A 24,506-nucleotide genomic window follows, 5' to 3' on the forward strand; every position below is an offset into this window, starting at 1 on the left:
CTGAGGCTGTACACCATCCTAAAGCAGAGGTCACCAACCTTCCTAATGCTGTAACCCCTTAATACAGTTCCTCATGCTGGGGTGATGGGGTGACCCCAACCATAAAAGGGTTTTTTTTTTTTTTTTTTTTTTTTTTTTTTTTTGCTAGTCCATAACTGTAATTTTGCTACCAGTATGAGTCATAATGTAAACATCTATGTTTTCTGATGGTCTTAGGTGACCCCTGTGAAGGGATTCAGGGTTGCTACCCACAGGTTTGAGGACCACTGTTCTAGATTGGGGTGGGGGTTACATCCACAAGAAAGGAATCCCCTTCCTCCATGCTGGAAAAGATCCTCCCATCAGGGAACATCCTGGTGGCTAATGGTTGGCTTTATGAGGACAGGGTGGGGGGAGGGGGTCATGGGAGAGCTTTCTAGATGCTCTGAAGGGTTACTGTCTGTATCTTTTAGAGGTGGGCTCATGTGTGCAAACACTCTATGTCCAAATAAATGAAAGCAGATGTCAGACTTGGAGGAACCATGGTCATGAAAATAGGGCCCTAGATTCCAATTCTAACTTGACCAGTGATCCAGTTAGCAAATGGGGCTCTTCCAATGTAAAACTCTGAAACGCTGAGAAATGGCATGAACAGGTCTATGGTGCTGCCCATGGGCTTGGGAGGAAGTGTCTTCCTATGGGTATCTAGTATTTTTTAAATAATTGGATTAATTTTTTAAAAAAATTTCACTTAGAAGCCCAAGTGGATTAATAGTTACACCCACTCTTTATGCTTCTCACAATAAATTCATTATGGAAGTATGTTAACTGTGGATTCCCAGAATCAAAAAGGTAGGATGTCACTAGCCTGGCTGCTCTCTGACAATCGATGACATGTCCAGGTACTTGGTAGCAGATCTTTCTCTAGTTCCCACAGATATAGAAATACAGGAGGAGCAGACACTCACTGCCGTGGACATGAGGGACTTCTGACTCCTGCAGCTGGCGCCGAGCTGATCTTTCTAGTATTCTCTTATACGGAGAACTGGTTGTTACTGAGCCAACAGAGCCCGGAGAATGAAGAGCAGAGCTCTGACCTCCCCTCTTTAGAACTCATTATTATTGATACATCTTGTATAGGTGGGATGGTCCATGCTGGGAACACCTGTCAAAGAAGTCCATCAAGTGTCCCCAGTGAGGACAGACAAGGCCAACCACAAGCTACCACTTCCTTTCGCAAGAGATGAAGGTTTTAGGGTTTTGTGATGGTATTAGTTTCTTTCTTTCTTTCTTCCTTCCTTCCTTCCTTCCTTCCTTCCTTCCTTCCTTCCTTCCTTCCCTTCTTCTTCTTCTTCTTCTTCTTCTTCTTCTTCTTCTTCTTCTTCTTCTTCTTCTTCTTCTTCTTCTTCTCTCTCTCTCTCTCTCTCTCTCTCTCTCTCTCTCTCTCTCTCTCCCTCTCTCTCTTTTCTCCTCTTTTATTTTTCTTTTTAGATTTATTTTTACTTAGGTGCACATTTGTCCCTGTATGATTTTAAGTGCACCTCATGGCGGTGGCTGCGGAGGCCAGAGAACTTCAGATCCCCTGAAACTGGAGGTACAGGTGGTTGTGGTCTACCTGATGTGGATTCTGGAGATCAAACTTGGGTCTTCTTTGAGAGCAGTAACACTAAGCCATCTCTCCAGCCTCAGTGCTGGGAGGGATCTGGTGAGATCGATGGCTTAGCGGATGTAAAAATGCTCCCTGGACAAGTGTGACAACCTGAATTTGAGTCTCCATCACCCATCTAAGGCTGGAGCACATGGCTGCAATCCCAGCACTCGTACAGTGACACAGGAGATGGAGACAAGAGAATCCCCGGAAGTTTACAGACCTCACAGCCTGGCATACGTAGCAGCAACCAGCAAGAGACCCCCATCCCAAGGTGGAAAGCAAGAATTGACACCCCAGGTTGATGTCTTTTGCCATGTGGGCCAAGGTATACATATCACCACACTCAGACATGCAGATATACACATACAACACAGACACACACAACAAGAAATAGAAAATGATACATTGAAAACAAAATGTCAGAAAAATCCTTTCTTCAGACTGAAGCTTCATATCCACTTTGGAACGATACAACCATTCCCAAATCCAATCCAACATTGTTTTTATGAAGAAAAAAAAAAAAAAACCCACAGTCTCAGAGATGGAGGGGAACACTTTGTGCCTCAGCTTCCACACTGGGGAAAAAAATGAGGGTATCTTCAGGGCCTAACGCTAGTCCTGTGAGAAGTAAATGACTTGTTCAGGTCGCAACTATTACAGCATCATGTACGGAGTAATACCTCACGATACATGGTGATCTGATTTGTAAGCGTGTCAATCCATGGTTAGGATAGGAAATAATATCCAAAAGGAAGGAGGTTCCATGATCACCCCAAGGCTCTGCCGACTGGCCACACTCTGTACACCAAACTGCTTACAAACAGTACTCTTAGTTAGTGACTTCTTTGAGGCACAGATAGGTTTATACTCCCGCCAACCATTTTGAGCCAGAAATGAGCTATACGATTTGCTTTGGCCAAAGAGTGTAATTAAAGTGACATATGTCCCATTGAGATGGGAGCTTTAGGAGGCAGCGGACGATGTGATCTGTTCCCTTGCCATGACTACAGTCATTATGGAAATACTGGTACACAGAATCACCACCAGCTGGGACCTGAACATGGAGAGCCAGAGCCCTGTCTCCATCCACATTTGATGTCCAATCAGAAGTAAATGATCAACCATCTGACATCCCCATCATTTGAGAGCTGTTGCTTCAGCAGCATCCTAGGGAAACCACACTACTACATACTGCTGACACAGCCGTTATCACTGATGCTATCCAGAATGAGATTTCTAAAACAATAAACTAGAATCCATTTGGAAGAAATGCATTTGATCTCGCAGAGATACTTTCAGTTGGAGCCCATTACCTGATTTCTAAAAACTTTTTTAACTTAAAGGAAAGAAAGAAAAAAGATCCTAGTGAGGTAGTTCAGTTGCTATAGCGACTGTCTACAAGCAGGAGGACCAGAGTTCAGATCTCCAGCACCCATGTAAAAAGCCAGGCACAGCAGCATGCCCTGGTACTGGGGAAGAGTGGGGTCAGGGGAAATGTACGTGGGGTGTACAAAGGCAGATTCCCAGAGCTTGCCTGCCAACCAAACTAGCCAATCAGTGAGCTCTTTGTTCAGTGAGAGACACTATCAAAAAAAATAAGATCACCTCCATGCATCTACACAGGACCACACACACTCGCATGCATTTATGCATGTACCACATACACAAAACCAAATAAATGAACAAAACCAATAGTGGTGTACTCGGAGATTAAAATAAATAAACAAATAAATAAATAAATAAATAAATAAATACATGCTTCTAAAAATGAAATGCCAAGCTGGTGGTTTTCACTGACTCAAAGTTTACTGTCAAGTTAGGGTTTCCAAAGTTCCTTCCCTCCTTCCCTCCTTCCCTCCTTCCCTCCTTCCCTCCTTCCCTCCTTCCCTCCTTCCCTCCTTCCCTCCTTCCCTCCTTCCTTCCTCCCCTCCCTCATTCTTTCCCTCTCTCCCTCCTTCCTTTCTCAACATTTCTTGTATTTTTCCCAAATTAGTTTAGGCAGAAAGTCCAGACATTACATCATTTAAGTTCTAAACCACACACACACACACACACACACATGCAAATGAACAAACAGACAAACAAACAAAACCCAATCCATGTGTACATGATTACCTCACCATCTCTGTTGGTGGACAAATGAAAGTTTTCTGATTACAAATAATTAATCAACATTTCCCTCCCTGGGGAAGGAACTCACTATTCAGATGGTTGGCAGTACATGTGCCTATGTTTTTAAAGATTTTGCTGTGCCAAGCAGAAGAGTAGAGCCACTGCCTAGATCCATTCACAAACCATCCAGGTAAAATACCAACAAGGGGAAAGCCTCAAGTTCAGAGGCCTGGTCGTTTCTCTTTGAACAGCATTTACCTGCCCATTGTCTCTGATGGATTTCTCTCTCTGCCTCCAGTCGTCTTTGTGCAGAACTTGAAAATAACATTCTTGTTCCCCACACAGGGCAGCAGTAAGTTTCCTGACACGGCAGGATCTCACAGAAAGTGATTTCGGGCACTTGCGGCGAGGTCTGTGCGGTCGCCAGGGTTGTGTGGGGAGCTGCAAGGCGTTGAGTGGGTGGGTCACGGGAAGCAGTGGCACAGGGAGGGAGAATGGGTTGGGTTTATCCTTAGGAACAGGAAGACTGTACCTGAGGTGAGAGCTGTGGATGGTAGAGCTGGCTCTGGAGAGCTTGTAATATTGCTGGAAGAGTATAAAAATGGTTAGTGAAAGGGGCCTTCAAGAGGCCTTCTCTCAGGGCTGCGAGTGATGGCTCAGAGGTTAGGAGCATTTGCTGTTCTTGCACAAGACCCAGGTTCAGTTCCCAGCCCTCACATTAGGGAATTCAGTCAGCTTGAAACTCCAATTCTAGGGAATCCAATGCCCTCTTCTGGCTTCCTCAGGCACCCACATACACATATAGAGGAATAAATTTTTATTTATTTATTTTTTATTTATTTATTTATTTATTTATTTATTTATTTATTTTTGTCCTTCTCTCAAAAGAATACAAGATCTGAACTCTTACCTTGGAGGGAGATTTGGGGAGCGCCGGTCTTGATCCTTTAGGCTAAGTATGTAAAGGGCTACTATTGTCAAGGCACTGTTAAAGGGGGGGGGGGAGAAACATTATACTGTAGATCTATTTCCACAAATATCTCAGTCAAGATGCCAGCTGGCCCAGGATATTCTCAGAGGCCACACATAACAAGAAGAGGGGAGAGAGGCAGCTGTAGCTGGCAGAAACACCATGGAAACAGCCCAGTTAGGTTTTTCTGCCTGGGACAGAGAAAAGAACCCTGGGGTCTTAGTCTGGGCTTTGGTTTCATGGAATCAGTTCATCCCTACGGTTCCTGGTGTCTCTTCAATACAAGGCTTTCAGTGAAGAAGGCAAAATGTGCTGAGGGGTGCCAGTGGCCAGGCGGCACTGACTGGACCAGATTTCATCCTCACACTCTCTCCCAGGTAGATAGAAAGGAAAATGAACTTGAGAAAGCTACATGCAAGGATAAGACAAATATCACACACACACACACACACACACACACACACACACACACACACGTCCGCTAAACCACAATTGGAAAAAAAAAATAAAATCATCATCTCACATCAAAGCACATAAATCGGTAATGTTTTCTTCAAGCTATAAATTTCAAAAGGGCTGCCTCATCTTTAAGCTATCAAAGGTTTGTGCCTGATTTTTCAAAAACCTCCTTGACTTCAAAGCAAAGAGAAGGTCAGAAAGACAAGGAAGAAAGAAAGAGTTCCATAGTGTAACATTGAAGTTTGCCTTACCAAAATGTCATCACAGCGATCAGAGCTATAACCAATGTCTGGAAGACCCAGTTAGGACACGACTGTCTCCTTCCTGAGAAAGCGACCTGTGGGCGGACAATGAACAGGGACAGATCAGCACAGCAGCTGTGGGGCCGAAGCCCTGAGCAGCAGGAGTCTCTGCTTCTTACTTGCCTCAGTTTACACCTGCTCCTCTGTTCTTGCCTCTCTGAACAGGACTATCTCGTTCAGAGGCTCCCTTTGCTCCGTGCTGCAGGCTATAGCGGCCTGCCTGTCCTTTCCCTAGAATCTGCCAGACAATCTTGATTTTTATGAAAGAAGGCCAGAAACCAGCCTCCTAATAGACTTGGCGAGATCCAAGTTCCTCCAGATATGAAGAAATAAATCCCCACAGGAGAATGTCGAGGAAGCCGTATGAAAGAATCCTACCAAGCCCACCTTACAGTGCATGAAGGTCTCATCCCCCACCCGACCTATGAATGAGAACAGCTCTGGGTCCGGGCCATGTTTATTTTTCCATCCATTCAATGAATATTTACTGACTGCTGCTATGTGCAACCACAGAGGATATAATAATCAGTAAGTACTGTCTCTAGGAAGGTAATGAAATACACGTTAGGGCAGATACATAGTGCCATAAAAGCTGGCACATGGGGACCAGACAAGAAGTAACGGCAAATGCTGTGTTTCCTTCCTTCTCACAATGCAGAGTAGAAGCATTGTTGTGTTTTATAAAAAGATAAGGAGAGAAGGAATATGTTTGGTGGAGGTATCATCAGGTGTGAAGGAAGGGGGTGCCTCCACGGGGCCCGTGCTAAGGTATCCCTTCCCCCTGAGGGACCAGCTACAGGATGGTATAGTATAGAATAGAGTTTATTTATGGGGGGAAGTAGAGGCATAGAAAGGTAGAGAGAGAGAGAGAGAGAGAGAGAGAGAGAGAGAGAGAGAGAGAGAATAGAGGCCGGCCATAATTGGAGAGAGAGGGGGGATGGGAATGGGGAGAGAGGGGGAAAAGGGTGAGGGGACAGAAGAGAAAGAAGGCAAGAGACCAAGAAAGTGAGGAGGGGGCAAGCAGCCCCTTTTACAGTGAGTCAGGCACAACTGGCTGTTGCCAGGTAACTGTGGGGCGGAGCTTAGACGAAATGCTAACAATCGTGACTTTGACCAAAGGGTCTACCGGAATGGGAACAAGTAAGAAACAGCTTTAAAATGATCTTTAGTTACTTCTTGGACTTGTTATCTGGTTAAGAAACATGTTCTCCAATATAAAAAGGAGGTATTTAATCACACCTTTTAACAAGCCCACAAGCCTGGGGACTGTCAGAACAAAGTCTTCTCCCATGATGCCACTGGGAGCAAGTCTACAAGTCACACAATCCATGACCTGCACCCTTCCGATACCCTCGCAGGGAGTGTTCTGAGGATGCCTGAGTGATAATCTTACAGAGGGAGGGCTCGATGGAGTTTGTGGGGTTGATTGGAATTAATAATATTATTCTTTCCTCATCACACTGCTGGATTCTTCGACATCTCCTTGATTTTGCTCATGGTCCTTTGGCCACACACTGGGAAATGACTGAGAGTCAAGTCCTGTACAGATCCACGTGTCATTGATTCCCATCATCCTCACCACTCACACAGGAAAATAAATACTACCCGAGTGCTTCTTGAGTTATTAGGAGGATCCACTTAACAATGTCACAATTCTCCAGTTTGGGTATGCCTAAGGATTATTGTAGAACCCCTCAAATATCTAAGTGCCCTGGCAAGTTCTGTCTCAACGGGTTTTATTTGGGAGTGAGACGTCTGTATCAGTTTCGCGTTCCCTTCCCACCTCTCTTTGCCTTATTCTGAATTCTGACTTGAACTGTGAGGGCTTCTGCCACTGTAGATACCAGCTGCCTGCCTTTGGGACACAGAGAGGTAGAGAGAAGTAAGGGCGGCCCTATTGATTGCATCAGCACTACACGGGGATGACCCCAACTTCCTCCAGAATGTACCTTGGCCAGCACAGAGAGCTGGGCGTCCCTACCCACGCTTCTTAGCACCTAGACGTCCACTAGCTGTGCCCAGTAGCATGGTGATCATGAGCGCTCACCACTCAGCCTAGGGGACTCACACGTATGTATTTCCCCCAGTGACTCAAGGAACCCTCTAGAAGCAAAGCTCATCTGGTGCCAGGCAACAGAAACAGAGAGCGCTACCGGGGCAGCACAGGGGTGACCAGAGCATCATTACTTGTGCTTTATCACGCTCCATGGGCCATTTCTGCTACACACCAATGAGAGCCACAATGATGGCGGGTTCGAAACATTAACAATCATGAGTGTGAGCTGGAGAGATGGCTCAGAGGTTAAGAGCACTTGCTGCTCTTCCAGAGATCCTGGGTTCAATTCCCAGCAACCACATGGTGGCTCACAAGCATCTATAATGAGATCTGGTGCCCTCTTCTGGCCTGCAGGCATAAATGCAGGCAGAACTTTAATAAAGTTAAAAAAAAACAAAACAAAAAAACAATCACGAGTGTGTACCCAGCGTTTGCTGTGCCCAGGCATTCTGAGTGTTCATGTACACTAATGTCTCCACAATCACTCAGCAATGCTTGGAGGAAGATGACCATCCAACCCATACTTGGAGACAGAAGAAGGTGTAGGAAGGCCAAGCTCCTCACCAGAGATATATGATATATAGCTAAAAAGTCATGAACCCAGAGTTTAAGTTCAAACTTTCCAGCTTTGTAGCCTGCGGTTTTACACACTGTACTCTGTCACCTACTTGTTCTGCATGAAAAAAAAGAAGGAACTAGAGGTATTATGCAAAATTATGCAAAATGTCTTTATGGATTATCAATGAATACATGAGCACGTATGTGCACATGTGTATATGTGCGTGTGCGTGTATGTGTGCGTGTGTGTGTGTGAGAGAGACAGAGACAGACAGACAGAATCAGGAGAGAGAGAGAGAGAGAGAGAGAGAGAGAGAGAGAGAGAGCATGCATTTTCCTCTGGTGCTGAAACATTTTGTCCTACAGAGAAAACTCCCTAAGATAGGAAATAAAACTTCAAAATATCTTCAGGAAGTCATCAAAACTGACCAGATTCTTTAGGTCCCCCCCCCCCATCCTGAATATACAATCAGTAATAACCTCTGAGTGGCACAAACAACACAAGCTGCAAAAGACAACCCAGACCAGCCCAGGCTCCTGAGCAAAGCAGATGAACAAAAGATCATTGGAGCTGCCTGGAAAAGGCTCAGAATAACAGAGCTGCCTGGATAGGACATTGTCCAACCACCGAGGCGACTGCAGGTGTGCAGTGTGCTCCAGGTCCCCAGCTCTGGGAGCTGTCACCCGTGCTGGGGTGGGCTTTGCTGATGCAGCTGTCTTTGAGACATTTCTGCTGCTGTAACTAACTCCTCACTCATACTCTTATAAGTAACCCTGATAAAACGCATTGGCTCACCAAGTTGGACTTTTGTAGTATCCATATTTTGGTCTGTCATTGGTTCCTTATCTGAGGTGAGTATGTATTTGTTCACGTCTCCCCAGGAATAAATGTCTTACGGCAATACACGTATGCATGCATACATACATACATACATACATACATAAATACATACACAAGTAGAAAGATGCCTATGTGTATATATTGATGTTCCATGTAAAGGTTGTTGGATGGGGTTCCCTAAGAGATGGGGTTCCCTAGAGGGGGTTCATGTAAACAATAACTGGTAGATTGTTGCTGAAGTGGTCCTGGACTCTTCTTCTTTAGGCTTTTGCTATTTAAAAAACAGGCAATAGTCATTAACACACCAGCCAAAGGATGCAAAGAAGGGAAACAGACCAAGGAGGAGGTGCTGATCAATTCCTCTAAAACCTGTGTGTGTGTGTGTGCGTGTGTGTGTGTGTGTGTGTGTGTGTGTGTGAATGTGTGTTTATTTGTATGTTTGCGTGTGTGTACCTGTGTGCTATGTGTGTGTGCCTGTGTGTGAATGTGTATTTGTGTTTGCGTGTATGCATTTGTGTGTATGTACGTTACTTGTTACTATGGATGGAAAACAGGGCCACTCCTGTGTAAGGCAAGCTGTACCTCAAGCTACCCCCACAGTGTTTTGATTTTGAGACAGGGCTCTTACAAAGTTGCCCAGGCTCTTCCTGAACTCATTTGATACCCCAGCATCTAATAAAAGGCAGGCTTTGCTCTCTCCATCTTTCTGCTTCCACCTTCCACCGATCCACCATGCCCCATCCCCCAAGTTGCGGAGAGACAGATCTACCCCAGGAGGCTCGCTCAGACTTCCATTTATATTTCAGTGTTTTGTATAGAGAATACCTTCTCCATTTACATTTTAGTCTCTTTACCTTGGTGGGCTTTTTGGAACCTGTCCTTCTTGCTGAAGATGTGCTAACAGCTCTGCTAAATTTGCTTTAAAAGAGAGAGAGAGAGAGAGAAATGATTACTATTCAAAACCCTCTCTTGGAGGTATGTAACAAAGGACCAGACTGTCACAACCCAGCAGTGCGACTTTCTTTTTGTAAGACAGTGATAACTTGAAAAAAAAAAAGAAAACCCACAGCGATTGGAGTTCTTTTGTGTGTATGTGTGGGCGAGTAGTAAACATTAATGATTGCATTAACATTATTTTTCCTTTTTTTTTTTTTTTTTTTTTTTTTTAAAGAACTACAGCCCAGGAAATGGCATTTAATTCCTTAAGTACTAAGAACAAACAATAAAACATCTTCCCCAACCTCCACCCCCGAAAATCAAACATGATTTTTCCGTTTCGAATTTAGAGATGACCACCACCTCTTCTTCTTGAAGGGGCAAACATCCTTTCGCTAACACTTTGCACTTCTCTAGTGGTTGAGGCTCGTAAATGGAGTCCTCATGTTTTGCTTTAAAAGCACCAACAGAAAAAGTAACAGAGGCATCAGGAGGCTGGGGATGGCAGCCTGAAATATTCCAAGATAACCGTTGCTCTGTCCACAAGGCCAGGCAGTGTTGTCTCGCATGGGACGAAGGAACCCCCTCTTTGCCTTCCCCAAAGTCCTGAACATACGTACCTGACTGAACTGGCTTCGCTGACCGAGGACTTCCAGCTGCTACTGAGGCGTTTTAGCCTGGCCAGCTTTTTGTTCCATATTTCCAACTCCTCTATTCTTTCTTCCAGATTGTTGGTGAGTTTGCAGAGCTGCTTCACAGCCCCCACATTCTCCATGAAGATCTGGTCCTGGAAAGGAACACAATACAAGCTGCGGAGAGCTGTAGCGTTTGAGGCCACCAGGAAACTGTCTGTGCGCTATCCAAAGGCAGAAGACGCCACCTTAAACAGCTGTATACCCGCGATACCAAGTTCACGCTGGAGAAATCTGAAGTGGTTCAAAACTCAGAATAGACTACCCAAACTGCCAACTGGGCTGTAAAATGGCTTCTGATCAGTTTGCAATAAAATAAAAATATGTCTTTGAAACCGAAGTAAGGAAACTGAACTGAAGGACACTGTCAAGTCTGAAGTCCAAAGACATACCCTCTAAGAAAGACCATTGTGCTATGTTTAAAACCCATAAAAAAAGAAAGGGGAACAGGTTTCCATGGGCTGATTTGTGTGTTCATTGCTAAATTCCCTTATAAAGTGACTGCAGCTCTCCCTGCTAAAATGTGCACCGAGTCGTTCAGGCCCTGAAGGAGGCTTCGCCAGGTGTCGTGGCACACATCTGTAATTCCAACATCCAGAAGGCTGAGGCAGGAGGACAATCATGAGTTCCAGCTAATCGGGTCTGTCCAGTGAGTTCCATCCCCAGCCTGTGCTATATGGAGAGACCATATCTCCAAAATAAAATTGAGAAATAAAATAAAAACAACAATATTACTCTAAAAACCCTGGCTTTTCACTGAGTTCTGTTACCAGGCAAAAATGTGATGAGTTCTTGAGCTTGAGATTTCAGCTTTTTTAGTTATAAGTGTGACAATAATTCATATATATATATATATATATATATATATATATATATGCTGTAGCTATCTTCAGACACACCAGAAGAGGGCATAAGATCCCGTTACAGATACTTGTGAGCCACCATGTGGTTGCTGGGAATTGAACTCAGGACCTCTGGAAGAGCAATCGTGCTCTTAACTGCTGAGCCATCTCTCCAGCCCGTGACAATAATTCTTGAGATATCATTTCTTCTTTAACATCTCCGGAGTGATTTGTGTAATTCAAATTGTAATCCAACTCTCAAACAGAATGTTTAAAACACACTTAATCCCTTTTGTTCAATGAAAACCACTAAGACATCTGAAGGAACAAAGAAAGACTGGGGAACTCACCAAAGCCAAGATGCCCCAGCCACACCCTGCCTGACCGGCGGGTTCGGTTGTACTACGAACACGTGCCTATCTTAGCCATAATAAAAAGCACTGACAAGCTCTTGTCAGATCTCACCCTGACCCCATGACCTTTCCTCCTTTTCTTCTCTCTTCTCAAAAGTTCAAAATCCAAAGCAATGTCCGTGTCTTACAGAGAGAGCAATCTAGTCCCATACAGTGAAGACCCCCATCCCCAGGCCAATGTCTCAAGATTATGTATGGCTGGGATGTATTGGGGTTGTGTGTTTGAGGATCTCATGCAAACTGAAGCTTTCAGGGTTTCAAACCATGAAAAACAATCACTGAAAAAGGGAATCAAAGTACGGTATACGCAGGCATGAAAATAAACTAGTTAAACCTATTATTTTTGTACAATGAATATATGCCAATATAGTATGGACATTAACAGACACCGGATAGATATCTGGTGATACAGTGAAGGATCAGAGCTGAGCATTCCAGAGTTAAGGTTCAGTTTGTACAATTTTAAAGACACATTTGTCTTGAGACGCATTTAAAGATCTTCTTAATACCCAGCCAGCCAAGGAGGTCTAAGGAAGCCCCCTAATCTTGTCAGTTGGCCATTTGTCTATATTGGGTATTGCATGCTATCTCCCTGCCCAAATGGAGAGTCTGTGGTGGGCGGCCATTGTGTTGACTCTTTGTTAAATAGCAAATGACGGTAGGCAAATTGAGAGGTGCCAAGTTAACAGCCTGGAAAAGCAGAAAGCTCTGGGAAGCAAAGGACCAACAGGCTCATCTCTGAGGACTGTGTTTGCTTTAAGGGTGTGTGTCTGAGTGTGTGTTTATGTATGTGTATATGTGTGTATATATGTGTGTGTATGTGTGAGTGTGTAAGTATGCATATACGCCTGAGTGTATATGTGTGAGTGTATATATGTGTGAGTGTGTAAGTATGTGCATGAAAGTGTGTGTGTATCTATGTGTGAGTGTGTATGTGTGTATGTGTGTGTGAGTGTGTATATATGAGTGTGAATATGTTTGTGTGAGTATGTCTGTGTGTATACCTGTGTGAGTGTGTATGTGTGAGTGTGTAAGTATGCATATACGCCTGAGTATATATGTGTGAGTCTATATATGTGTGAGTGTGTAAGTATGTGCATGAAAGTGTGTGTGTATCTATGTGTGAGTGTGTATGTGTGTGAGTGTGTATATGTGAGTGTGAATATGTTTGTGTGAGTATGTCTGTGTGTATATGTGTGTGAGTGTGTATGTGTGAGTGAGCGTGTGTCTGTGTGTGAATGTGTGTGTGGGAGACTATATGGGTAAAGGTCAAGAAACTAGCAAGGGACACAATGTGACCAGAAGAAAGGACATTCTAAGAAAGTGGGACGGGGACACAACAAACCCAAGTGAAGAGGAGACTCGGGGGGTGAAAGAGGAAGCAGGAAGGGGGGCAGGGGGAGAAGGGGGAGCTGGGGCTGGAAAACCAACCAAATGCAAGCCACATGAAACCCCATTTGGAATCTTACCTGCTTTGTAAGGCTACAAAAAAATAAAAATACGATAAAATACAAAGAAAGAAATAATAATATGGGTATTTAAAAATAATGACAAGCCATAATTATACTAAAGAGGCATCTTATTTTTAAAAAGCAAAGAAATAAGCATAACGTGTGACTGAATTTCTGGCCTCACCTTACAGAAAGAATTTATTTTAAATATGTCTTCAAAACACTGATTGACTAGTCCTTCTTAGAAATGTATATTCCACACAGAAGATAAAAATAATTAGCAATGAAAAATTTTAATAATCATACTGTGAGTAATAACAGTGGGGGATTATGTGTTCACACACGCCATACACGATTATAACTGAATATAACAGATTAAGTATTGAGGATAAAAGACATAAACACAAAGCCAAAAGCTTAAGTAAAGGACGAGCAACTCTAAGTTTAAATTATAAGCATCGCCATGGATTCCTGATGTAGCCTATCTCCATAGAGGGAAGCTATTTCCTATCTTTAACCATGAACAAGTATAATAAAAAGACATTTCTCACCCACTAACAGTGAGCACGTTCACTGTGGTCTCTAAAGGCTCACTGAAGGGAACCAGGGGTCTTGTAAGGAGGAGCAGCCCCAGGTTTGGGGCGGGCAGAATATGAAGAGAGAACTCAGACACCTCTCTGACAAAGCAGAGGATGACCACCCACGACTGTGGTATGTCAGAGCAAGCAGGAGCCTCCTGAAGAGGCCAGAGAACATCAAAGGGCACACTGCTGGAATAGGTCAAAGAATCATATGAGTTTTAAAAGCACCCACGGCCATACCCAATTTAAAAATGTTTTATTGGTTGCCTTCAGAAGATATTAGAGGTTTAACTTTTTTTTTCAGACACTCATAAATAAAGGAAGAAATGAAGATTTTGCTTCCTCAACTGCACGTCAACTACCTTTCTGGTGAGGAAAATGTTCTTTGTTTCTAATAGAATGCCAACAACCAAATAAAGAATGACAGAGAATCACTGTCTGTTATCTTGCTCAGACGGTGAAACTTAATAGAAAATTATTTTTAATCGCTGCCCAAACCAGATGGACATATGTACTCCTTTGTGTTACATATACATAAAAACAAAACAAAAATGTTTGTGAAATTTCAGCACTGACTATAGTAAAATTTACCATAATTGGTCAATTTTTCTACAGGATAACGGTATGGTAGTTCCATTTTTTAAGGTGTGGTTCTCCCCTTTCAGAAAGATGTCAGGCTGGGGAGAGAGCTCTCCACGTGAAGTCTTGGCTGTGTAATCACAAAGGTGTAAGTTAGGGACTCAGAACTTAAGGGGAAAGAAAGAGCCATGCACGCATGGTGATACATACTTGTAACTCCACCTCTAAGGAGACAGAGACAGGCAACCCCTAAGACTCTCTGTCAGACACTCTAGGTTAATCAACAAGACAACAAGAGACCCTGTCTCAAAAAAACAAGGTTGATGGTGTTTCTAAGACTGACCTCTGGATTCCAGATACTATGTGTGCTGTAACACACACACACACACACACACACACACACAGAGAGAGAGAGAGAGAGAGACAGAGAGAGACAGAGAGAGACAGAGACAGAGAGACAGAGACAGACAGACAGACAGACAATGTTAAAGTATCTATAATAAAATGCTATAACTCTGGAACTCAGTTTAAATAATTTAGTTGGAGAAAGATAAGAACTTGTAGCAGGTTGGAACTGGACCTTAAGATGCCCTCTGTAGACTTACGTGTTCCAGCACTTGGTTGTCTGATTGGCAGGTGGTGTTATATTGAGACTTTGTCACCCCTGGGATGGGCACAAAGCTTTCAGAAGTAGGTCACTGGGAATGGACCTTCAAGGGGTGTAGCCCAGGCTACCTGAAGCCTAAGTCCTCATCTCCTGCTGCCTCCTGCTCTTGCTGCCATGAGCTACCCAACCATCAGGTACTAAACCTGAATCACAATAAGTCTTTCCTCCCTTAAGTAAATTCTGTCAGGTATTTTATTACAGGAATGAGAAAAATAATTAATATACTATGCACTCTGAGTGAGATGGGTGTGGGTTTCATTACTGTGGTGGTATGAATGAAAAATGACCCCTACAGTCCTCATGGGGGAGCGGCACTATTAGGAGGTGTGGCTTTGTTGGAGTGGGTGTGGTCTTGATGGAGGAAGTGTGTCATTGGGGGTGGGCTTTGGGTTTCAGAAGCTTAAGCCACGCCCAGTGGCTCATTCTCTCTTCCTATTGCCTTTAGATTCAGATGAAGAAGTCTCAGACAGATTTCTCTCCAGCACCGTGTCTACCTGCATGCCACCATGATGATAATGGGCTGAACCTTTGAAACCTGTAAGCCAACCCCAGTTAAATGCTGTGCTTTCCAAGAGTTGCCTTGGTCATGGTGTCTGCTCACAGCCATAAAACCCTAAGACAGTTACTATCTCTAATTTTGTGTGCATTAAAACTATTTTTGGGACACTGGAGAGAGGGCTTAGTGGTGTGAAGTGCATACAGCTCCTGCAAAGGATGAGAGTTTGAGTCCCAGTATCCACATGACCCCTCAAAGCTGCCTGTAACTCTAGTTCCAGAAGGAATCTGATGCCTCTGACTTCCGGCCTTCTTGGGCACCTGCACTCACATGCACAGCACCAAAATAACAGTGATGAGGAGGAGAAGGAGAAGGAGAAGGAGGAGGAGGAGGAGGAGGAAGAGGAGGAGAAATTCATTATTTTTTTTCTTTAAAAATTAAAAGATCTTCTGACAGAAACTGTTCTAGGGTCTCTAACGTAGGTTCAGGCTTTCCTTTTGTTTAATGGAACCAAGGCAGAAAATAATGAAGGTAGGAACAGCATTCTGTGATTCCAAGACATCATGGGTGCCATCTCATTGCTCCCTAAGCTTAGATTACAGAGGATGTTAAGCAACAAGGGTAATATTTGCAGTGGGTCACATGGTCAGTAGATATCCAAGTCGGCTGTCCAAATCATATCACCCTTCATCCTCTCTGACCTCTTCCCCTCTCCACTCACACACAGGCCATGTCCTATCCTACAGCTCCGAGCCCACCCCACCCCACCCCATGCCTCTTCTCCACACACCCTGCATACGCTCCTTTCTCTGCTTCTTTTTAGAAGAGATTTTCCTCAACACACCATGAGTTAGCTCTAACCCACGAAGTGCAGAACAGTAAGGCCCCCTCTAAACTACTAATCAACTCTTTCCACAACGCCTTCCCGCAGGGATTTTGAAGCCTGTCTTAGGAGATATAAGCAATCGCTGCACATGCCTAGTTATGTGTCAATAATGACAAAAGGCCAGCTCTGATTTCTCCGGCTCAGAGGTTTCAGCACCATAGATCTTGCAGGAGTCCTATAGGCAAGGAGATAATTCACGTGTTTTTCTGTTTAGGAAGTAATAAAGATGTGGGGGGAATTTATTACTCCTTACTGCTTATAATTATGGCCTGTCCTGACTTTGCAGAAATTCCTTGGATCTGTTACTGCGATCAACTCTTCCTAAAAGACTTAAAACTCTGACTTTTGTCCAGCATCTCAGTGAAGATGTTCAAAGGATGTTCAACACTAGTACTAAATGCCCATGATCCTGGTAACAGGGGTTCACTGAGAGTAACTGACCAGGAATATGTATCTGGATGCTCGGGGAACGTTTCCTTCATAAACGTGTCCAGTCTCCATGTAGAGGTTTGAATTAATTAACGCCAAGAGCATATGCTCTACACTAAAACATGTGGGAAGGTTTTCTTATTGACAATCACCCTCGGTTATAAACAACAGAACCTGATCCAATTAGCTAGCTCTGTCCAGCTGTCAATGTGGTACAGAACCTCAGCTGAAACACAACTTCATAGTTGGGATAAGAAAAAAAAATTGTCACACACACACACACAAAATGACTGTTGATGTTGGAAAAGAATAATCTTGGTACTGCACACGGACACGTGAAGTGGCTCAGCGAGGCGATTTCTTTTTTGCAAAAGGGGCTGCAAATGCCGGAACCCAAACTCAGCTAACAAGTGTCCATCATCAACATGGCCTCTGACTTTCACTCCTGATGTAGGTGGTCAACGTGCCTCACTCCATAGTGGGGGGCTCTACTTCACAATCTGATGTGATCAGGTAATCAGCAAGAACGGGGGAGCTCAGGGAGTAGGAACAGTCTTCCGGTCAACTAGAGAAACAGCAATGAACTGTTTTTCACCTGGGCCACTGAGATGACTGCTCAGCCTGGCAATCCGAGTTTATTCTCTGAAACCCTCATGGTGGAGGAACAGAACCAACTCTGACCAGCTGTCTTCTAACACCCACGGGTGTGCGGTGGGAAGCATGCGTGCAGTTACTGACTGCTTCACGTCCCACAGACTTTCTTATCCACTGTTTGCACAGAATCAACCCTCCTTCCTCGTGCACTTAGGTTATGGCAGGCACGTTCCTCGGTGGCAGGAGGGGTAAACCAGACACCGTAGACACAGCTCCTGCCTTCAGAGAGTACACTGTTCAGTGGAGAGACCGCCCATTAGAAAGAAGAAAGCCAAATAAGTACGTAGTTGAAAATTGTTATTAGCACTACAAAGAAGGTCAAAACACTAAGAGGAGAAATAATCACCACTGCCCATAGCTATTAGTAGAGCTTTAGAAAATTAGCTTTCTTAAAATAAGAGTACCAAGAAGGAATAAAATAACACAGGCGAATGAAAGGGTTTTCTCTTCCTCCTCTTCCTCCTTCTCTCTCCTACACACATACCTACATACACACCTATACACATATACACCAACTTGTACACACACATGCATACACCTACACACATCTTCACACACTACACCTATACACATATACACCTACCTACACATACATACCTACACACACACACCTAGACACACACACATACACATGCTTACACACACACCTACACACAATACACCTACCTACACACACACATATACCTACCTACATACACATACACCTACCTACACACACCTACACACCTACACACACATACATATACCTACACACACACACACACACGCACGCACACACACACACACACACACACACGAGACAAATGTCGAGAGTGCTGGATCAAATTCACAGAAGAAGGACTCTAAGTACCAACTCCAGGAAAGAGGTCCACAGAGTTCTTACTCATCACAGAAAGATAAAGTCAACTTCACTCAATAATAATAGCAAAATTTAGGAAGGCAGACGTCACATTAGTGTTATGGATGAGCACCAGCCAACAGTCTGGTGGATTGTTTTTGTTTGTTTTGCTGAGATAGGGTTTCCGTCAGTCTAGGCAGGCTGGAAACTTGTGATCCTCCTGCCTCGGCCTTCCATGTGTTGAGACTACAGATGTGGAGTGCCAGACTCAGACAGGCAATGTTTCACAGCAGGAAGTTTGCCTGCATCCAGTACCCACTGCCAGCTTACTCCTGGCTAGACCCTCCCATTGCATCTCCCTTCTCCCATTGCATCTCCCTCCTCCCATTTCATCTACCTCCTCCCATCAAATCTCCCTCCTCCCATCAGATCTCCCTCCTCCCATCAGATCTCCCTCCTCCCATCAGATCTCCCTCCTCCCATCAGATCTCCCTCCTCCCATCAGATCTCCCTCCTCCAATCAGATCTCCCTCCTCCCTCTTCCTTACTGGTCCTATAACTTGGGTTTATGGTGCTGTCCTTATCATGTCCTTTCCTTACTTGCTCCATCCTCTTGGCTTCTCTCTGGCTGTGGCTACAACACTGGTTCTCAACCTGTGGGCTGCGACCCCTTTGAGAGATAAATCAACCTTTCATGGGGGTTGCCTGAGACCTTTGGAAAACACAGATACTTAGGTTATGGTTCATAACCGTAGAAAGTGACAACTATGAAGTAGCAAAGAAATAATTTTATGGTTGGGGGTCACCACGACATGAGGAACTGTATTAAAGTATTGCAGAGTTAGGAAGGTTGAGAACCAGTGGTCTAGGGCCTCAGCTGACTGCTGCTTCCCACAGAGAGAGTGGGAAGCTGCAACATGGAGTTCAAAGCCCCTGCTGGGAGCTTCTCCCCAGCCTCATGTTTCCAGAACGGCTATTTCACAGGAGACGAGAGTCTAAAACAATCATAGGAAGATTTTTGATTTTTTTAAATATAGACAACAGATTTGCAAGTTTTTTTTTTTTTTTTTTTTTTTTTTAACTATGAGAGAAAAGCTATCCTCAGGCCAGACATGGCCACGGGCTTCTCATCTGTGACTTGCTTCCATAATCTCTCCTTTCCTGGAGTCTTCATGCTTTTGCTACCGCCCCCTCTCTGCCCCCAGCCGCTCTCCAGAGTCCCACAGCCCTTGCATCCATCTGGACATTTTCATCTTGAGTGTTCAACTGATGTCTCAAGGGGAAATCTGAACTCATCTTTCCCAGAAAAAATCATATCTTCAGATTTTCTTATGCAAATAGCCACTTCTCGTCCCTTCACTGGGACTCAGAAACGGAACATTAATATAAAGAAGCCCTTCCTGGGATATCTATAGCTTATTGAACCCTGGACTTGACAGCATGGGGTGTAAGAGTTCTCTGACCTGCAGAAAGGGAAAGACAGGCCAATAGAAGAAGACTCAAGACAGTGTTTTCAGAGGCCTGAGGCTGTAAAGTGAGTCTGGGTCAACCAAGACATCTCAGAACTCGTTAACTCATGCTTCCAATACTTGTTCAGTTCCTACACTGCTTGAAGCCCTAGGGTGAAAACCACAATAAAGTACTAGAGAAATCATTTTGAAAATATAGATTTCGGCTCTCACATAACTATTTAGAGAGACTGACAAGGAACAAGTAAATCTACAGATAGTTTCAGTCGGGTACAAATATCCTCCAAGATGCTATGAATGACAGTGTACACTATTCTCAGTAGAAAGGTCCAGATGAGGGATATGTAGGTGGACTGGTTGGCTTTGTGTGTCAAGTTAACACAAGCTGGAGTTATCAGAGAGAAAGGAGCCTCCCTTGAGGAAATGTCTCCATGAGATCCAGCTGTAAGGCAGTTTCTCAATTAGTGATCAAGGGTGGGAGGGTCCAGCCCATTGTGGGTGGTGTCATCCCTGGGCTGGTGGTCCTGGGTTCTATAAGAAAGCAAGCTGAGCAAGCCAGGGGGAGCAAGCCAGTAAGTAACATGTCTCCATGGCCTCTGCATCAGCTCCTGCTTCCTGACCTGCTTGAGTTCCAGTCCTGACTTCCTTTGGTGATGAACAGCAATGTGGAAGTGTAAGCTGAATAAACCCTTTCCTCCCCAACTTGCTTCTTGGTCATGATGTTTTTTACAGGAATAGAAACCCTGACTAAGACAATAGGGTCTGTACAAAGTCACTGTACACCTCAGAATGACCCTGGTTACCATCAAAGAAAGTGATCTGGTACAGAGATCACTTCAGATGCACCATCAGGAAAGGCCTGGGCAGTGAAGTCCAGATGAGACCCCTTGTGGGCAGAGTCTCGAGGACAGAAAACACTCACAGCTCTGGAACAGAAACATACTGGGTAGGTTTGAGGATGAGAGAGAAAACGTCTAGTAAAAGACAAGCTCACAAACACAAGGCATCTGCATGGGTGGAGAAGCGGGACAGGTTACAGCCTGAAGAAGGGGAAAGGGTGTCTTAGTTAGGGCTCCTATTACTGTAATAAAACACCACGACCATAAGCAAGCTGGAAAAGAAAGGGTTTATTTCATCTTACAGCCCATCATCCAAGAGAAACCAGGGCTCGACCCAAGGCAGGGACCCAGAGGCAGGAACTGAACTGATATAGAAGTCATAGACAAACACTGACAGATCAGAACGTGCATCTCAGGGAGACCCCCCCCTGGGGTGTATGTGCTTTGAAGTTTGAGAAGTACTCCCAGATGGACCGACAAAGTATAAATTAATCTCCGCTCAAACATCCATGCCCACTGCTAAAAAAAAAAAAAAAAAAAAATCCCCATGGCACTGGGCCTTTCCTCTCCATACCTAAATCACTCAGTGCACATCGAGCCAGCGGCAGCGTCATCCGTAAGCCTTGCAAAAGAGCAGGGTATCACGAGATTGACAGGCATGGTATTACAGAACTACTCAAATCACACAGGCTGTATCACCAAGAGAGGAACTGCCCGACCTAGATCAGTTATGGGGGGGGGGGGGGGCGCTAATCTAGAGTCACAAGGGCTTCCTTCAACAGAGAACAATTTGAATATCAAAGGTTTTAGACAAGCCCTTGGTGAAACAAATGAGACTCATAAATTACACTGTAAAAATGACCCACTTTACAATCCTGTTGTGGAATTTAAACACGATTTCATCACACACACACACACCTGCAAAAATTTCAACATTTTGTTTTAATTATTAATTACTCTGAGAATCACATTGAAGAATTAGAATTTTCCTTGCATTATACAACATAAGTATTTTGTTATAGGCGATAGCTCTGCTTTCATTTTATTTTCTTTTTAATTCTTTTATTATTTTGTGTGTATGTGTGTCTTTTGCCTCCATGTATGTCTGAGTGCCGGGTGAGTGCAGGACCCGCAGGATCGCCACTGCAGATGGTTGTGAGCTGCTGTGTGAATGCTTGGGATTGAACCTGGGTCCTCTGGGAGATCGGCAAGTGCCACTAACCACTGAGCCTTCCCTCCACCTATACTTTTCTGTTTTTAAAGACAAGGTACTATCTAAGAGGTTAGCTTAGAGCCTTTGAAAAATTTCACCAGGCCCCTCCCTTCCCAGAAGGGAGAAGTCCTTAGAGCACGTAGGCACCCCTTAACTCCTGGAACATCTACACACCCCTCCCTTCTGGAAAGGAGAGGCTGATCACATTCCTCAGAAAGACCACATTGGCAGGGGGTAGGGGGACAGGGACTGAGTTGACCACTTGCAGACAAGGGAATCCCAGAGCAGGTAGACACATTCCTCAGGACCTAAGGACCAATCAGTTTAAAAGTCACACTGTTCTGCCAATCACATTGTGCCTAGAGGCTGTTGCTCTATTTCCCTGAAAACTGTATAGAAACTGGCCGAACAGGCACCCAAGGTCGCTGCCCCTCCTTTTGGATGCAGGGCTACCCCAGCACACTGGAACAATAAATTCCTCTTGCTTTTGCATCGATCTCCAACTCCATGTGGTTCACTCAGGGGTCGCCTGTAGCTAAGGCTCGTCAGAGTCTGACAGTACAGTTGAGCCTTTTGTTACGGTTTCCCATGCTCTCTGGACCTTATTCTGAGAACAGCCATGCAAAGTGAACTCTGCCTGGGCCAGTTTTCCTTCAGGAATCCCCGCTGAAAAGAAATTCTGATCGCTGCATACTCATTTTCCCCTATGGGGTCTATTGTTGCTACTGTTGTTGTTATATGCCGGAAATATATTGTGTGATAATTGGTACCAATTCTCTCCACAGCTCAGCGAGTGATTCTTTTCAAGCCCTGTCTCTGGGTGAACTGTGTCTGCCTGCTGTGTAGCCCCCAGAGGCCTGCAGCAGTGAGTGACAGCCGTAGCTAGCTGTAGACACCTATGGAGAAATTGATTACCTTATCCACCATGAGGAAGTTCTCCAGGGTCTCCCCATTTCCACAGGTGACACCCCCAACCTCTCTTACGGCTCTGGGCAGGATCTCTTGCACCTCTTGGGCAATCATTCCTATACACAAAACATTCCAACAGGGTTAATGGGGGCGGGGGAAATGCTTGCAGGGTTTCCGACATTGGAATGGAATACCGACGACGACGGCTTTGAAAACTCTTTGGAAAGAGACTTTTACCTCAGCTTTCCCTTTGATCTATAATTGAGGAGGGAACCACCACAGAATTAAAAAATAGAGTGCCCCACTCCTTCCCTTCCTCCATGCCTTCCCATTATTAAGTCCCTGCCTAATGGGGAGAGAGGGGTAAAGGGTAAATAAATATCTTTGCATCCATATACGTAGAAGGAAGCATGTTGCTAGTTTGATTCCATTATGTTCCTATAGGAGACATTGGTCCTTCAGTGTTCCTGCTTATTTTTATGATTCCCAGGCTAAGAAACAAGCATCGCGGTGCTGATATTCTTAGTCAGCTTTACTCTTTTCTCACCTCCATCCCCAGACTGTCTAGCCCTGCCCCCCCCCCCCCATCCCTTCACACAGTTTGTGTTGCTTTGGGCCCTTAAACCTTCACCTCACAAGCAATACATTCAAAATATTCTACCAGCCCGGGGGGGGGGGGGGGGTGTTACATGAAAGGTAACCCACTCATTCTCTAGATGCCCCACCCTCACCCCCATTCTAATGACTCTGAGTTTCTCAAAGGATGCTTTAGGTCTGTAGGGTATTTTTGAATGCCCCGGCGCCCAAGCTCGGGCTGAACAGACAAGGAGAAGCTCCAGAGCTGGCCACAGAAAGTTAAGGAAGGCTTCCATGTCTGTACCTGTTTGATGGGCAGTGTTTATCCCCATGGCAGATGCAAATTCAGGTTTGTAGTCGTACTGAACAATCCTCATCTGGGCTATTCTTCTCAACTGTTCGTTTGTGTCAACCTGTTTAATTAAGGGAGAACAAATTTCACCTGGTTAGATATTTGTTATTCAAATCGATGTGCTGTGTGACCCCAAAAGACGAGGAAGACTGACAGTGAGGTAAGAAACTTCTTTCTCCTCAGGGAAGTCAAAGCGTTGGGATCCACACTGGTTCTCAACCTGTGGGTCATGACCCTCAAAAAAAAAAAAAAAAAAAAAAAAAAGACCATGGGAAAACATAGATGTTTACATTACGATTCATAACACTGGCAAAATGACAGTAGTTATGAAGTAGCAATGGAAATAATTTTATAGTTAGGGGTCACCACAACACGAGGACCTGTGTTAAAGGGCTGAAGTATTCTGAAGATTGAGAACCGCTGCTCCAACAAATGGAACCACAAAATGGAGTCTAAATTACGGGGTCCAAGAGTCTCCTCGCTGCTCTTGTCTTTCTTCTCTGAGAAGTTCAAGGATTCTCATTTTGGAGAATCTGTTCAGGTTACTAAGGTGTCCTGTTCAACTGCATCCACAGGTGTGTGACCCAGCCTCTACTTACAAACTGAAAATGCATTGCCAGTTCACAGACAACCTCTAGGTAAGGAGGGACTCCACATCTTGCATTACTCTGGACATTGATGCATGAAGTTTCTTTCAGTGGATTGCCCTGTATTCCTCACCCCAAGCCTCTTGGGGGTTCAGGTTAACATAGATAT

At 44.4% G+C, this 24,506-nt stretch overlaps 1 protein-coding gene across 3 annotated transcripts in view; it reads right to left on the reverse strand.

Moving 5' to 3' along the window:
- Myrfl (myelin regulatory factor like) overlaps positions 1-24,506 on the reverse strand; it is a 123,779-nt gene that overhangs the window by 15,864 nt on the left and 83,409 nt on the right. For all 3 annotated transcript variants that reach the window (XM_076920277.1, XM_076920276.1, XM_076920278.1), the window contains 8 exons: positions 23,703-23,811; positions 22,829-22,938; positions 10,485-10,651; positions 9,783-9,846; positions 5,423-5,508; positions 4,653-4,727; positions 4,275-4,327; positions 4,001-4,183 (listed from right to left, as the gene is read on the reverse strand). In XM_076920277.1, the coding sequence (XP_076776392.1) occupies positions 4,001-4,183; positions 4,275-4,327; positions 4,653-4,727; positions 5,423-5,508; positions 9,783-9,846; positions 10,485-10,651; positions 22,829-22,938; positions 23,703-23,811 (847 nt within the window). The remainder of the gene's footprint in view (positions 1-4,000; positions 4,184-4,274; positions 4,328-4,652; positions 4,728-5,422; positions 5,509-9,782; positions 9,847-10,484; positions 10,652-22,828; positions 22,939-23,702; positions 23,812-24,506) is intronic.

The sequence above is a fragment of the Arvicanthis niloticus genome, chromosome 22 (assembly GCF_011762505.2).
Source record: "Arvicanthis niloticus isolate mArvNil1 chromosome 22, mArvNil1.pat.X, whole genome shotgun sequence".
NCBI classification, from domain to species: Eukaryota; Metazoa; Chordata; class Mammalia; order Rodentia; family Muridae; genus Arvicanthis; species Arvicanthis niloticus.